Below are 16,705 nucleotides of genomic sequence, written 5' to 3'. Positions count from 1 at the left end.
ATCTCGCGGCAAGATACTCCACGCCGATAAGCGGCCTAATCCTTCTCTCCATCGAAAAAAAAAAATCTGCATTTTACCAATTAAAGGCCTGCGCCTGCAGTTAGAAGACGAGGGGGGGGGGGGGCGTAATGGCATTTTTGCTCGGATACTTGATGTTGATGTGCCTTCAACATTGGTAAAGCAAACAAGCCCTCGCCAGCGCCCCCTATGGAGGTGACACACCAAGGCCAAATTGGACCAAGTGCACGCAATCAACAATCTTAAGACTGCGTTCGTGATCGTTGATGGCACAAATTTTGTCATGGACTGAGTAACAATACAAGATGGCGTAGAAAGGCCATACGAGCGCATTATGCGAGAGCGGGGAAGGGGGGGGAGCACTTGAAGCTCGACATTAAAGAAGCCACCAGGCCTTATCTTGAAAAAGTCGTCCCTCTGGGGGGGAAAAACGACAGGGAGGGAAAATGAAAGTGAAAATGAGAGTGGGGGGATGTTGGGGGTCCCCCCCACCCCCCGAAATCAAGAGGGGAGTCCAATTGAGCAGGCGAGTGCCACAAATGGAATCAATGAAATAAAGAGCGCAAAGTAAAAGTGACACCCGCCTCGCTTGTGCTGACTGGCGCGGCCCGATAAGTGAGCTAAATTGCACAGATCCCACGTTTATCTTATCGGCACCGCCGATAAAGTAGCGCCGCGCCGCACGGCGCCGCCTGCGTTTGGCATGTTTGAGGCTTGCAAAATATGCGCCGAGAGCTTTTGAACAAGGTGGAGCGCGACGAGGGTGGTGTGAAGGCTTAATTGGCAAAATGAGGCCAAGCGCAAAGGCGCGGCCACGTTTCAACGCCGTCCTCAGAGCAAATAGGAACAACTTGGTCCTGATCCAAATGGATATTGTTGGATGGAGGTCTACACCCGGCCATCTTTTTTTTCTCTTAGTTCCCCCCCTAAAGCTATTTCAGAAGACAAATGTGGAGGTGGGGAAGGGGGCCTCTATTGTTTGCTTATATGGAACCCCCCCCCGTCCGCCCCATCAAGCCGACTCCCCCCCCTCCCCTCTCAAACCCTACAGCAGCCTTGTGAGGGGGACCCACTGTGGTCCAAATACTGTACTTATCCTATTACCGAGGAGGGGGGGGGGGGGGCACAACGCGGAAAAGCGCGTTCTTGTCGGGGGTTGGCTTTTAATGACATTTGTGTGGCAAATGAGAATTCAACTAGCAAAAAGACTGAAGAGAAAAATGGATTTTGTTCAGAATGAGAAAGCGAGAATAGCTCATACGTTGCGGCCACCTGCTGCGAGGGGATCTCCTTCCTTCCCCCTCCCTCTCCCCCCCGCCGGCTGCGAGCGGCGCAAGAAGTTGTCAAGCTCCTCAAGCGTTTGAGCCTCACCCTTCAAAGGCGGGCGCCCGGCAGGTGAGGATATCAATTATAGATAGAGGTTACCACCACGATTGCCGTGTCAAGACGCAGACGAGACAAGCGCGCAGAGCGCCGGATCTTTCTATCCTCGTTTTCTTCCCGCGCTCCCTCCTCCAACTTGGTGTCTGACAGGAGATGATTTTGTTGGCTGAGCACTGTGACCTCACAAAGAAGCTTCACAGACACACTTGATCGCTCCTAAGAAGCATCACTGACTGATTGGTCCCCCTCTCCCAATTAATATGCTTTATTTTCCATTAAAACACATCATACCTTCTATTTTTGATACGCGTGTCCGTTTTTTGGACTTTTACCTGCACGAGCTGCTCCTGGGTATCGAATTCACGGCAGCAGTTCTCCCAGTGGCAGTTGGTCTCGTAGACCACCTCGGGCTCTTGTTTGCCGTCGTCCTTGTCGCCCTCCTCCTTGACCAGCGTCATGCCGTCGGGGTGATCCTGCCACACAAGCGCATCGCTTCAGTCAAGCTGCCGGACAAATTGACTGGCCGAAAAATGGCAGCCTGACATTAAACGCGGGGATATTTTCAATCCGCTCCGATGCTGGAAACAGATGTTGAAGTTCCAATTTTGAAAGCTCCATATCATGTCCGGCTTGGCATCGGCGACGCGAGTCACCACTGGGCGCTGGCCCAGAGAATTTGGCCTTGAGAGGCAGACTTCGATTTTTACGGCTTTTTTCCAGCATGGGAGCGAGTGTGTGTGTGTGTGGGAACTACTTTTGTATAATAACATGGACGACATGCTTTTACCTGCATGCTGAGCGCGCCCGGGCTGGGCATCTCCTCCTCCGGCTTCATCTTGGAACGCTTGTGGTGCATGGGGTCGCCCGTGCTGCTCACCGCCGACTCGCTGGTGGGTTTCGCCTGCACACGGAAAACGGGATGTCCTCGTTTTGTCTGGTACATTTGACACAATGGCGAGTCAAGACGGAATAGGCGCTTCAAGCGTGGGCCCGCACATACAGTCGGCGCCAGGTGAAGTCAAGTAAAACCCCTTTGGATCCATCCATCCGTGTCAATATTCGCCCCCCCCTTCTCTTGTGATTAATGGAGTGAGCGGCGAGCTGCGATGCTAACAAGCCCCTCGCTGTCGGGCGGCGTAACTCCCGGGAGGACGGACGCTACGGCTGGCGTTTGCGAGGCGTGGCTGGCGTGCGGCAGCGGCTATGGTATCTATTACTGCCGTGATGTGATGAATGGCCAGAGGTGGTACTCGCACGCTGTACTTGAGTACAAGTACAGATACAGAAGTTTCATTTCTTCCGCGGCTGTTTTTATTTAGCATTACATTGCTGCTTATGAAAACATGACATCAAGAAATGGTGGCGGTCAGGTGTCATATTCTTCCTTTTATAAGGACTGCAACGTGCTTGAAAACAAACACACAATTCCCATTTGTCAAGTTGGCAGAGCCGTCCCTTTCTCTCACCTGCGAAGAGTCGCCCGAGATGGCCGAACGCTCGGCGGCGGCCAGCCCGGCGGCGGCTGCGGCAGCGAAGCCAGAAACGGGCCTCTGGGTAGCGAAGGCCGGCGTCGGGTGGATGAGCGGCGGGCTGTGGCCGAAGGCGGAACCCGCCAAACCTGGCTGGCGGCCCATCAGCTGTTGGTGCATATGTAGGGCCACCGGCGTGGGCGGGTAGGCGAAGCTCAACGCCGGGCTAGCCGCAAGCAGACACACACACAAACAACAAGTCACAATTGTTCAGATGAGAAGTAAACGGAAATAACAAAGTGGCATCATTCCAGTGATGGCTCACTCGGCAGAATGCCTCTGCTGCTCAACCCCACCCCCACCCACCAGCACCCCGAGGACAATCTGACAGAAGACGAGGTTGCGCTAATGCCGGAACCAGCTGGCCCGGCGGCGAAGCTTTAGTGGCGGCGGCGACATGCTCGGAGCGGGCGACGATTCGCACGATAAATAAAAAGTGTGAAATTGAGCTTGGTTCATCAAAGCCTTGCAAAAACAGGAAGGTTGATTTCAAGTGCAAAGTTAGAATCCACTGGGGGGAAAAAACAGTCAGGTGACTTTTATACAGTACTTCTGTTCTAGTCGCTCTACCTGGTGGTACAGATGAAGGTTTTGCTTTGAAAATCAAAATGTCCAAAGAGTATCGGTGTCAAGACTCCGTGTGGGTGAGCCTTTCTCAGCCGGCCGGAGCCGCCGCCTCCCTGGCGGCTGGCGTCAGTCACCCCAGCAGACGGACGGGCGGCCGAGGAAAAGAAGATCACGAGCAGCGGGGGAAAGATCCATGGCCCCACCCGTGGCCATTGATCAGCGATCCGCGCAGGGAGCCTGATCAATCACGCCGCCGACTCGGACCGCCATCCCGATGACAGGACCCAAATAGGCCGAGGCGGCGCGCCCGTGACTGATATGACAAGCACGCGGGCCCCCAAATGCGTCTCAGCACATCGATTTCCCTCCGCGCCCGTAATAAGATCGGCAGACTTATGAACCGCTGAGAGAGCGAGCCGTCACAATGAATGGTCACCCACAACATTCGACACTCTTCGACGCCGACATGAGGAAATCTTTTGTCGTCCGTTTCTGAAAAAGTGTCTGTGAGCGAGCCCTCGTTCAATTATGCCCCGCTGTGATGTCACAACAGAGCGAGTTTACACAGCGAGGTTCTCCGCCTAGTGAGACCATGACATTGAGTGTGGCGTCCCACAGGGGTCTATACCGGAGCCATAATTCATTTTGGGCTATCAATTCGAATTGAAGCGTTTGATGTTTACTCATCGTAGAGTGATTGGTGACGGGTTTACCTGATGGCTCCGGCCGACAGGTGTCCGTAGGATCCGCTGGTGGAAGAGCTGGAGCGTGAATTGTTGAGCATGGTGACCAGCGAGTTGGGCGAGTTGCGGATCATGGTCTGCAGGTCGAAGCTGTGCTCCGACAGGGGCGAGATGGGCAGCGGTCGCTTCCTGCTGGGCCGCGACGGCAGCCTGGGGCTCGAGAAGCGAGAACCTGCGAGAAGGACCGAAAAGCTCATTCCGAGTCCGGAAAAGAAATTCATTTCAAGCACTACAAAAGTTTTCCAGATGACATCTTTGTCAATCACGCAACAAAAGCGATGGCGTGACTGAGTGCTCGGCTGTCACTTGATGCACTGCTTGCATTTCACGCCGAAGAAAACAAGCCTTTCATGTCGGGCCGAATGCTCCGACGGTGTATGCTAATACGTCTCCCGGTCCAATTTGACTCCTCATTCAGATACAATCAAGAAAAAAAAAAAAAGGTTTGAATGGGTAAAAAAAAAGGCGGCAAAAGGCGGCCGCCATTCTCTGCGCACACGCACAAAGAGCCACGGGTGGAGATTAAAACATGACTTTTGTTGTCTTTTCACACGGCGATGTCACAAACAAGACAGCGAACAACAGTGGTTGGGGGGCGGAGGGAATGAAGGGGGGGGGGCAATGAAGGGATGCGGCACTGTGACACAATGACTTTGTGACTCAAGACTCGCAAATAAAACATTTCGGCTTGTTTCATAAAAGGCAAACAAAAAGGGCTTACGCAGTCTAAATCACCCCCCCCCCTCGCACGCACACACAGCCGCCCCCGTATTTACGTCCCCCACAACAATCCATCCATCTCCCAAATGTAAATGCTCCGTCTCTTCAGTTGACACATCCAACGATTACAGAACGCTCCATTCACATGTTAATCAGCGTGTGTGTGTGCGTGTGTGTGTCAAAACTGTTGTGGCGGGTTTGTACATAAGGGTTTAAGCAAAGCAACAACTACCTTTACATAAACAAACATGGAGAAAGTATTGCCAAGTCTACGATTACGAGGCCCTTCCCACAACAAATCCTCAAACTGATCATCAAACTTGCTCCGCCCACATTTGAGAGCATTGTCCATCGATCGAGGACACCTGCTTCCAATTGCGACTCATTTGGGCAAATTTGCTAGTCGGAGTTTGGTAACACACTCACCTTTAAATATGGCTCCAAAAGACTGATTCAAAACAAAATGGCCGACTTCCTGTTCAATTTCTAACATGAAAAATCCATATGGGTCTGGCGCTAATTTTTTGAGGTTCCCAAAAAGATTTCCAAGAACACGCACATCGATTCTTCGGGGTCCCTGAATGTGATGTCTTGATTTTATTTGTCCGCTTCCCACCATGGTTGACGTCGGCATACCTGTTTGGCAAGTTTTTGGAGGCTCTGTCAGTCCGCTATCGGAATCCTTGCGCGGCCACAGAAATTAATGAGGCGGCGCATAAGCGGGCCGGCTGTCCATAAATCAAGAGGAAATTAGAGGGACAGTTGTGCTTCGGGGGGCCGGGACGGCCCTCTCTCTCTGTCCCGGCGTGAGGCCGATTCATCATTTGAGCGGCGCGCTAATAAACATCAGTCCCGAGAGGCCTTTCTATCCCGGGCGCCAGCCCAGCCCAACATGCGGAAAAGTCTCCTTCACCATCTTGAGACATCTTCAGAATAAATAGCATGAGCTGTCTTCACACTGGGTCTTTAATGCCTATTTCTTGTTGATATTTTGTAATTTAGCGCTTTTGATACAATTAGCTTTAGCACGATGCTTGTTTGTGTTCATTTTTTCGACTGACTAATTGGCTAGCAAACCTGAATTCAAACATTTACTTGTGATGATGAGAGAAAGTAGGTTCTAATCGACCACAAATCGGGCAATGAATCCAATCGCGCTATTATCCGAGCATTTTGGCACTAATTAGGCAGTGGGAACTGAGACACAAGCGCTACGAGGCTAACAGGCCCATTGTTTCTTTAGCACAGCTCACACTGTCGCTAATTACGCTCCAAAAGTCACCCTCGTTCAGATTATCACGGAAAGCCTCCTAATGGAGTCCATTCTGTTGGTATTTTAGCTGCCGATGAATTTTTAGCCGCCGATGATCACAAGCCGCTTTTAAGTAAAGAGCAGCGCACGGCCGCTAAAACGTGCCCCTAATTGTTTTGTTTCACTCCATTAATCTTAAAACGTGACAAAGAAGAAAGGATTTCCCCCGTGATGAATGGCGGGACACTCCAATAGGCGCTTAACAGCAATTAATTTCCCGATAGCCGCGCAAACTTTGTTGACTTTTAATTAGTTTGTCGGCAAGACGACGAGGCGCGGCTCCGACCTCGCCCCGCTTCTTATTTAGCTAAGCATCGAGCGTCAGCTTTTCATTTAAATTTTTTTTAAAAAGGGACTCTATCTTGTAAATTTTAGTGATATTTCATCGTGCAAAAGAATTTTCAGATGGTGTCTGGGTTTTGCGCTTACTGTCCATGGCCTGCAGGTACTCCATGTGCAGGGCGCCAGCGGCGCTCGCCCCGGCCGAGGTCACGGACGGGAGCAAGTCGGCCGAGTAAGGGCTGCGGTGGCCCGCCAGCAGCGCCATCTGGTGGTAGTATTCGGAAGGAGTCAGGCCAGCATGGGGTGCTGCACACACACAAGTTCCTGTTGAAAATGAATCAAACTGAAATTGAAAACACTTGCAAAGCATTTTGTAATGCACCCTTTGATTTTTTTCTTATATGGTCATGCAGCAGGTCCAACTGACCCATCTGACCGGGTTTTGAGATGTTGATCTTTTTTTTGACGTCGAGTGTTTTCGTTGGCACGTGTAGCTAGCTATCTGCCGCGCGCAGATAGGCAAGCGGCGAAACAAAAGGCCTAAACCTTGGCCGCACGCAGCAGCGCTGGATATCCCGCCTTCACTCCGCCTTCGCCTTCATTCGCCGAGTCCTTCCCCCTCGTTATGGCGTTCCATAAGTCCTTCAACGGTTGCCTAAAAATAAACATCTGGCGCTGGTGGCTTTTCCTTATGCAAATATTCCCTGAAAGAAGACGGCGGGTTTGGATGCGAAGATGGAATGTGTTCAGAACCACAGACCCCGCCCCCCCCCCCGCCACTCTCTCCAGAAAAGACGCGATGAGGAGATTTCCTGCATGCGATTGGCAGCATAAGTGGGGGTGGTGGGGGGGAAGCTAAATTAATTTGATCTGGGTATTATATCCTTGTTAGAAGTGGGGAGTTTGTCGATTGTCTGAGCGGTTCCACCCGAGCTTTGCATTTGCATTGAGCCGTAATGTGGCCCATTCAGAAGGACGCATGTGTGCGTGCTGCACCGAGAAAGAGAAGAAGGAGAGCTTTGCTTGGCTTTCTAAAGAAGGAACGCTGGCATCCTAGTGCCATCCTGGGGGCATCTTGCGTGTGTGTTTGTTCTTGGGCACTTTTACTGCTGATGGAACACACAATGAGCGAACGGAGGATCCCACCCACTTTTAAAGCTCCATTAGATGCCGTTCAGTCATTCATCAGCACTCAAATGCTCCTTTTTAAGTGTCCAATAAGAAGGCGACTTGCCACGGATGAGTTAATTAACCAGAGCGCTGATTAAAAGAGCTAATTAGTGTACAGATCAAGAGCATAGAGGGGGGAAATTAAAGTGAGACTCATCAAGAACTAAAACCAAAGAGGGTGTACCTAATGAAGTGGTGTCATTTGCACAAGCGCAAACACGATTTCAACAGATGCAAACAAATCAAAATAATGAATTCAAAATGTTCACATTCAAATATGGCGTCTATCAAATGTAAACATATTTTCATCAAAGACTTATTACAGATCCCGCCTTCCCCTCCCCTGCTGTGGTGGAACAGTAAGTGACCCTGCTGGTCTTGGACATGACTCACAGATCAAAAGGATTAGCCTCCTGAGCCACCCCCCCCACCACCCCCCCATCACATGACCCTCATCAGCCGGATAGCATCTGAGCGAGCCCCTGGGTCCTAATAGAGACGGATCTGCTTGCCTCTCACCCGCCAGGAAATAGCCTGATCCCAGCAATCGGGTGCGTCCTGATCAAAGCTGACTAATCAATGGCAGCGATTACCAGACATTTTTTTTCAGTTCTCACCATCGGCGGGGCTGAGGCCTCTGGTGGCCGACAGCACGGAGATGGACGGGCTGGCCAGGGGTTGCAGGGAACGCAGGTAGTCCATGTAGGGGTTGATGTACGGGTGCGACGGGTGGAAGGGAGACTCGGCCCCCACCGAAGGGTTGCGCTGCGGCGAGATGCGGATGAGGGAGATGTCCGAGAAGGCCGGACTGCCCGCCAGCGCCGGAGGCCTGCGGGGAGGGGTACAAAATCAGTCATCAACTTTGAAACATGTGATCAGTCCAATAATGAGCACTTCCACGGAACTTATTCTCTTCATCTTTTCTGATGTGTGCAATAAAAGCGGACAAAAAGTTTCTGCCGTCTCCATTCTTGTAATTGGCTAGGAGGGGTAGGAAACTTCCTAATGACGGCCTTCATCACAAAGGCCTCCCCCCCTCGAGGACGAGGAGAAATCCACATATCAGTCGCACATTAACGGGTTGAGAGATTAGACCGAATTAGCCCCTCCGCATCTCCCCCTCTTCGCTTCCTCCTCCCAGCAGACCCTCGTACGCTGTGACCAAAGACCCCAGGAGGAAGCGAGGGAGGGGTGAGTGAGCGAGCGGCCAGACGTGGCCGAAGAGTTTGTCTCGCCGTGACCTTGAGCCTCGAAGGGGGGCGAGCGGAACGGCCCAATTACGACCTCCGCCCCGTCCCCTGATTCCCCCGTCTCTGCTCCACAGCTAATGAAAGAGCTCAGGCCCGGGGCCAATAATGAGCTCTGCACACATTATTAAAGGTCGCGCACACACACACTTGAACACACGTTCACTGCTAACAGCGCCTTTCTTTAATTAGCCCAAAGGGTCTGCTGGAGTGCGTTCAAGGCTTTCACTGCGCTTGAGTGTGTGATGACATGTCTCACACACATCAACACTAAACTTGTACTTTGATCCCGTTTTTTTTTTTAATCATTTCATTCCGCAAAGCTTAATGCTAACATCAGATAGCATCGATATCGCGGCGCTAAAAAAACAGACACAATATGTAACAGTCATACAGGGAATTCTTGATCCTCTGCAAAGAACGACAGTGCCGTACTGATGAGCTCAGAGGAGTCATCACCTGCAAAGTCCAATATTGCGTGCAAGAGCGAAGCGACCGAACTGTCCGGTATCGTGGATGAAGCCAACGTGTCACTCTTCCCACACCTTCACAAAGATTTACGCGGCCCCCCCCAAAGCCCCCCCGATGATGTCCAGCCGACGGCGTGCAAGGAAAGGGTTAGTAACGCACATGTGGAATCCATTTCCTTCCCCGCGGCTCAAAGCGGCGTCTTTTACGACGAGGCATGTTAACACGCGGGGCGGCCACAGGATGTTGTTTTATTCCCGCTCCTGCTCGACTGGATGTGCCAGGGTATAAATATGCCGCCGGGAGATGTTTGAGGCTTTTTTTTTTTCCTCCACGGTGTCCAAGCGAGACTCGTCTTATGCTTGGAAAGCGAGGTCGCGTCAACGCAGACACTTTTTTTTTGTCGTTTGCTTGACGGCTTCATTCGGACACTGAAGGTATCATTGTGGCGGTGGCGGCTGCTAGACCGGACCGGACCGGTGTTGACACAGCGGTCTGCAACAACAGGAAGTGCGCCACGTCGGAATACCTCTGCACCGCAAAGAAACACAGTCTTGATTTACAAGTGGCGCAGCTTTGATTGGACTTTTTTTTTCTTCGTTCTACCGCAGCCAAACGTGCCAAGGCCCTGGCCAGGATGATGCTGGGAGTTGCTGGGCACCCGGACCAAATATGCGAGACCCTGATGGGTGGGGCGCGCCCTCCCCCGAACATCAAAGGCCTCAGCTGGAAGGGGGCGGGGTCAGGCTTTCTACTCAAGGTCCCGTCGAGTTCAGAACACCAACCCGATTGGACACTTTAACTGCCATCTTTGCTATTTTTACATTTTTTCAGAGGAAGTGCGTACGTATGATCCAAATGTGGATCGTCGGCTTTTGACAGATTTCCATTCTAGTTTTGAACTTCCCATTGCCGGGCGTTTTTTTTTTTTTTTTTTTTTTTTTACACGCTGCAATCAGAGCTCATTCCAGCCAACGAGATAAGAACAAAACAAGTCTACTGAGGAAACATGAAAGAGAAATTACACAAAATGCCCGCAACTCCCTCCCACCCACCCCGGAACTATCAAACGAATCAGGGAACAATCCACATCTTTTTACAAGCACTGCTTGGAAGGTTCCACTTTGATGAATTTCCACTGTTGTCCTTGCAGGGGGCACCATGGCGAGTCACTCGCATGATTTGTTTGGCACATTTTTTTTTTTACACCAGTGACCTTCCTGACACCACTCAACTATTTTAAGGGAAACTTTAAAGCGTGCAGGAGGGGTAAAATTATTTTTTTGACACGATTTTTCTATCTTGCAGAAATGTGAGGACGGTCCGCCCCCCTGGGTTCGACCGAAGAGCTTGACTTTTCTGGCCGCAAACTAGCGAGTAGCATTGTTGTGTTTACAGGTGAGGGCAAGGTGAGAGTCTAAGCGGCAGCGGAATTAGCTGTCAGTGTTTTGACTTCCTGCGGCTCGCCCCGGGCTAGCGGGCCGCTTCACAACAAAAACAGGAAGGAAGCGCATCCATCTTTTCTTTTGCGCGCAGGGGGCTCACCCAGCGCCTGCAGCTAAAGACCCCGCTCCCCCTCCAAACTCCAACCCCTGACCCCCACACACAAGCGTGTCAGGCGAGGGAAATCGGCGTGGTTCCGTGACTCAACCCCGCATGGTAGCGCCCCCTCCCTCCCTTTCAATCCGCCGCATCACCGAGCGGCCGCGTGGTCGGGCCTGAAGTCGTCACAAACAATAGCGCTCGCGCCGCAAGACGGCACAGACGCGCCGCCGGAGACGCGTAATCCTTCGGATTGATCCGAGCTGCATCATAGCAAAAGCAGCAAGGGAACAAAGGCGAAGCATCAGGTACGAGACGGAAAGAATCTCGGCTTTTCCGCCATGAAATCCATCACTGGCTCTTAATACACACTTGGCGGCATTAGTGCGGAAGGATGGAGAAGCCCAACAAGCTCGGGCGCCAGTGGAGAAGCCAGCGAGCGGCCGGCCGACCGGCCTACTTTGCGGCGGCCATTTCATCCATCTTGTTGGACTAATAAAACGTCAAGCGGCGCCCCTTCATATTTCATCATGGCGCTCGCATCCGAGGCCCACGCGACGGGGCGGCGTTATGCAGAAAAACGCTAAACGGCTGCGGGAAAACTCAATCAATTTATGGTTATGCAGCAATTATGTTTTGGTTTCATTAGTGTGATCATTATTTACAATGATAATTACGTTCTATTCAGTACACTTGAAATTTCACATTGTGGTACTTTATAAAAAAAAAAACACTATTAGCAATTATGATGGATTAGATGTCAATATTTTAAATAAAAATAATTTTAAAAATTGAAGTTAAAAAAAAGAACTTTTTTTTTTAAGCTGCACTCCACTATATTATTTCACTCTATAAAACAAGACAGTCTTTTTGCCATGAAGCGATCAGCTATCAGGAGGAACGGACGTCACATCTGATAAGACGAACGCTTTTATACGCTGCAAAGTCATTTTGGCTGGTGTAAAAGGAGTGAAATTTGGAGGCGATAAAGAACGCCGCTGTTTGAGAGAGCGGATTTACGACGGCCCGCCTTCCTTTGGCCGGCTCTCCTTGCTCGCTGGCAGTAAGTGGCCCCCCGGAGTGGACTCGTCGGGTCTGGACGTCTCGATCGGACTAATGCAAAGTCCACGTTTGTATTGTGGCAAGAAGAAGGCTTCGTAGAGTTTCGCCAATTTTTTTTCCATAGATTTCACAACCGTATAGGCTAGTCGGAATTTAGAGCGCAGTACCACTTTGTGCCACAACATGCCTGGCAGCGCTGAGCTGGACTGCAAGACATGTTAATTAAGAGGCCAGAAGAAGAGGCAAAGAAGGATCTCAACTTTAGATGTTCAAACAGAGCAGAGAAAATTGCTCCTTGTTGGATGCTGTGTTTGTAAGCGTCGCAAGAGCCATGTGATTGGTTTATAAAGAAGAAAAAAAAAAAAAAAAGGCCACGCAGAGGACACACGCACGCACATGCACACACACACCTGCCTGTTATCAGGTCCCCTCAGACGCGTACCTCCTTTGTGCTCCACGGGGGAGCCGCAAATGGAGACCTCAAACATGAATGGCTGGGGACAAATGACTGCTGCTAAGAAACGCTAATCCGCTAACATGCTACAAACAAGGGATGAATATAGTCCCCTCTCCCCTCGCCTTTTGTTAATGTACTGAAATGACACGTTACTTGATACATTTACAGATTAAGAATAGAATAAATCACACGAGTCATTTAGAAAGTTAGCACAAGCTCTTTCGTGAAAGTTAAATTAAAATTTAGGTCAATTAGCTTTATTTCGACTTCATTAAAGTGAACATGGCTGCTTTTGGAATGTGGGAAGAAAATAAACCTACACAGCCAAGACTCAAACCCAGAATCTCAGACCTGCAAGGCAGACGTATTAACCACTGCTCTGGCCTTTTGGCTCTCCACTCTCGTCTGCAAATAGCTTTATTTGGACTTCATTAAAGTGAACGTGGCTGCTTTTGGAATGTGGGAATAAACCTACACAGCCCAGACTCAAACCCAGAATCTCAGACCTGCGAGGCAGACATATTAACCACTGCTCTGGCCTTTTGGCTCTCCACTCCCGTCTGCAAATACAACAAAAACATCCCAGCGGAGTGCACGGAGCAGCCCATTTAGGGTCCTAAAAAAAAAAAAAAAACTTGCTGATATAATAAAGCAGCTTGAATCTACCCCGTCTATTTATCTCCTTTCTCTGCTGCATTTTCACACAGTGCTGCATAACGTTCGGGATTTTTTTTTCCCGCCGCTCGAAAATTGAAGAGGCTTTATGTCAAATGCGGCTCAAGCCAGCCTCTCCATATCAAACAAACGCGGCGCGAAAAATTACCGCGGCGACGATAAGGCTGCCAGATAGAGCTCGGAGAGCCGGCGAGGACGAAGAGGAAGAGGAGGAGGAGGGGGAGGGAGGAGGAGGACAGTGAAAGGAAGTGACTCTACTCAATTATACTGCAAAATTGGTATGACTGAATATTTTTCATTCAGGTGACTGATAGTATCAGCCGGGCTGCAATGCAGATAAATAAAGGGAGGCTTCTGTCAAGAATAAACACCATTAATCATGAAGAGCCACTGCGTGACCGCCTGTCCCCCCCCCACCACACCCCCATCATCACCACAAACGCAGGGAGTGGGAAAGTCGAAAGGGAGGCGCCAACGGACGAGAGGTGACCCGCGACAAAAGGAGAGGAAGATGAAGAAGCGGACGACGCATGTGTGACAGCGCCCCCTATGTGGACGGAGATGATTGGACACGCGTGCTTAATTATGGCTGTGATTTATTACGCAATCCTTCTCTGGCTTATTCTCAGAACATTCCAATCTTACAACTTTTTTTTTCTTTCTCCGTAACTTTGAACTTTTTCTCTGCAATAAAACTATGCAGACCATCAATTGCTGAAGAAGACAAACATAAGCAAATATTTGAAAAACACGCATACTTTCTTTTTACAACAAAACTACACAAGGGCCTTTTGTCTTCCTATTGTTTTCCACTATGCATGTGTGTGTGTGCGCAAGTGTGTATTAGTGTGCACACGCTCAGCTTCATCCCATCTGGATGGGGGGCCGGGAGGGGGAGCTGGTTTGCGATAAGGCTGCGCTCTTTATGCTAAGCGGCGCGCCGCTCCTCCATGCGCAGATTGGGCGCTCTGACAACAGTTTATGTAAATAACAAAACAGGGCCACATCCTTGAGAAACACAACACACACACACAACAGAGGGCATTGTGTGTGAAAGTTAGCAATAAAACTTGGCGCAAAATATGCATTGTGGTGGAAAGTAGAGTCGATGCTAATTCCGAGATTCTTGATAACAGTGTCGTCACTCAGGCAGTCTCAAAGCAACATTATGCGAGTGTGTTAGCATAGCTTAGCTTTAGCGCTTCTGACTTTGTCATAACATTGCAAATGATATTGATGGCACACAATTGGGTCTAGTCTTTTACGGCCTCTGCGTGCATGAAATCCTTGCGCAGCTGAACAAACACACTCTCGAAAGAAATCCAAAGCACACGCCCTGCCCTCGCCATCCAGACATGCAGAAAATAACTTCCTTTTTCGGACACCGGCGGCAGCAAAACCTGTCTTGAGAAAATAAATCTTCAAAATGTACCCAGTGGTTAGAATTCTTTGTCGGCGCACTAGACTTGCAAGGTCTTTTCATTCTGGACTTTTTGGAGTCCAGGGCCCAATTTGTTACATCACAAGATGGTTTTGATGGCTTGCAGAGGAGCCCTACTTTGAGAGCCGCTGCTTTAATTGACTCATTTGGAGTAATCATCTCCTAAATCCACACAGAGTCAAAAGGCAGCTCAGTCAATAAGAAGCTTTTGTTAGTGCTGTCCTCACAACAAGGGGCCCGGGGTCTCCCCACCATTGAGCACCGATGCCGATCATTGACTCCGCGCGAATACTTGCGATTGTTGCGACCGGTCGCTAGGTAACGGCGCCAAAGCTTGGCCGTGCTGTCCGAGGTCGGGCGATAAAAGCGGCGCCCCGGGCTGGAGAACCCCTTGCCCCCGGCACAAAAGCGACGGCGGGACCCCCGCGGATGGGTGTGCTCTTCAGCTGTGAACGTGTTGATTTTAGAAGGAAACTGCTGCTTGTTGGAAAAGGCGGGTAAGTTGTTACGGTCCACTTGACTGGAGCAACAGTTTGACGTGAACGTGATACGCTTCAGCTCACTCCAACTTTTTGGATGATGGCAAGAGAATGAAATGAAGAAAACCACATTCCTTGGCCTTAAGAAAGTCTGTTTAGCTTTATGCTAGCAAACAATGCGAAACTCCATAGAGCAGCTAACTATTCAACCTTGCGGCATTATAAGCCTTGAAGCGACAGCGATATGAATACAAACAGTGGAGCAACAGATGTCGACAGACAAAATAACAATACTCCCAGTCAAATACAGTACTTTTTACTCTTTTGGAAAAAAAAATTATATTACTGCAAATGTTTCTTAAACTTTACCCTTGTAAATCACCATTTTATTTACGTCTCTGGAGATGTCTATTAATGAACTCTAAGGATTTCAAGTCGAGCCCCATCCAGCACCACCCTTTCCAAGCCGTGGGCTTTAATATTCAATGGCATATTGTTACCTCCCCCTTCAGAAATTCATAAAGTAAACGATTAGCCTGTGTCTGTAATTGCGCTCCCCCTCGCCTAATCGTGGCAGAGAGGTAAGAAAGGGAGCTGAAAAACAAAGGACAGTTAATTTGTGATTTCCTCCGCTCATTTGAAGGCAAATTAAGTGTCAAACAGCTAATACGGAGCATATTTCATTTTATGAGCTTTTAATTCAATTCCGCCCGCCTCATAACGCCGGAGCCCGTTAGCCCGCGCCGCTAACGGCCGCGCCTCGTCCCAAAGCAGCGGCCATAAATAAACATGTTTCAATTAGGCCGTCACGCTAATAGGATGCGATTGCGTTGCCGCGTTCAGACGGCGGATGAGGAAACAAGCGCGGCAGGTTGTTTGCGGCGGACTCGCGCGCCTGGCATAAAAAAAAAAAAAAAAAAGTGGGGGACGCCGGGCTGGATTGATGGAAGCGCCGCGGGGTCCGACCCAAGTGTAATTACAGCCCATAATGAGAGGCTGCATGGGGAAGTACTGCAATAATAGCGCCCGTGTACTTAGCCACAGTTGGCACGGTGCTAATAACGATGAATTCCTCTCGCCGAGGAGAACTTGTTTCAAACAATGCCATATTTCTCCGGGAGTCTGTCCTCGGGCCACGGGACGCATCCCAGAACGCATCGCCGCTTCAAGCGGAAATTTGGGATTTGATTGGGTTAATTGGGAATAGAGGAGCGCCGTACAGACGACCAAAAACAAGTTTAGACGAGTTTATGGCGTCCAAGACTTTGTGCGAGCCGAGCGGTCGCGGCGGCAGATAACTTGTCCCCTCCTTAATTCAATTCCCGCTCGCCATCCTTCTCCCCCTGACGGGTAACAAGCCAGCCAGCCTGTTTGTTGGCGCGCGGCCGTGTTTGCCGCCACGTGTTGGCCCCATTATCTCCGCATAAGCTAAATGCTAAATTATATTTGCCATTTTGTTTGCGCTGACACGGGGCATCAATCAGCTCCCCCCCCCTCCCCCGAGAGGTGCGATGGGCTGGCGGAGGAGGGCGCATCAAAAATTCATTACGCTTAGCGGCACGGCGGCGAGGGGGAGATATGACGGCGTGAAGAGAAGGTGGAGGAGGAAG

At 50.2% G+C, this 16,705-nt stretch overlaps 1 protein-coding gene across 2 annotated transcripts in view; it reads right to left on the bottom strand.

Annotated features, from left to right (window-relative positions):
• Positions 1 to 16,705, bottom strand: part of gli3 (GLI family zinc finger 3) — a 57,182-nt gene that overhangs the window by 7,590 nt on the left and 32,887 nt on the right. Inside the window, exons 5-10 of one of the 2 annotated variants that reach the window (XM_037279511.1) lie at positions 8,342 to 8,553; positions 6,702 to 6,878; positions 4,211 to 4,412; positions 2,868 to 3,096; positions 2,189 to 2,302; positions 1,734 to 1,874 (exon numbers count right to left, since the gene is read on the bottom strand). In XM_037279511.1, coding sequence (XP_037135406.1) covers positions 1,734 to 1,874; positions 2,189 to 2,302; positions 2,868 to 3,096; positions 4,211 to 4,412; positions 6,702 to 6,878; positions 8,342 to 8,553 — 1,075 coding nt within the window. The remainder of the gene's footprint in view (positions 1 to 1,733; positions 1,875 to 2,188; positions 2,303 to 2,867; positions 3,097 to 4,210; positions 4,413 to 6,701; positions 6,879 to 8,341; positions 8,554 to 16,705) is intronic. The other variant, XM_037279512.1, reaches the window with a different exon arrangement.

Source organism: Syngnathus acus, chromosome 20, assembly GCF_901709675.1.
Source record: "Syngnathus acus chromosome 20, fSynAcu1.2, whole genome shotgun sequence".
In the NCBI taxonomy this organism is placed as follows: Eukaryota; Metazoa; Chordata; class Actinopteri; order Syngnathiformes; family Syngnathidae; genus Syngnathus; species Syngnathus acus.
This window is presented reverse-complemented; position numbering and strand designations above follow the sequence as displayed.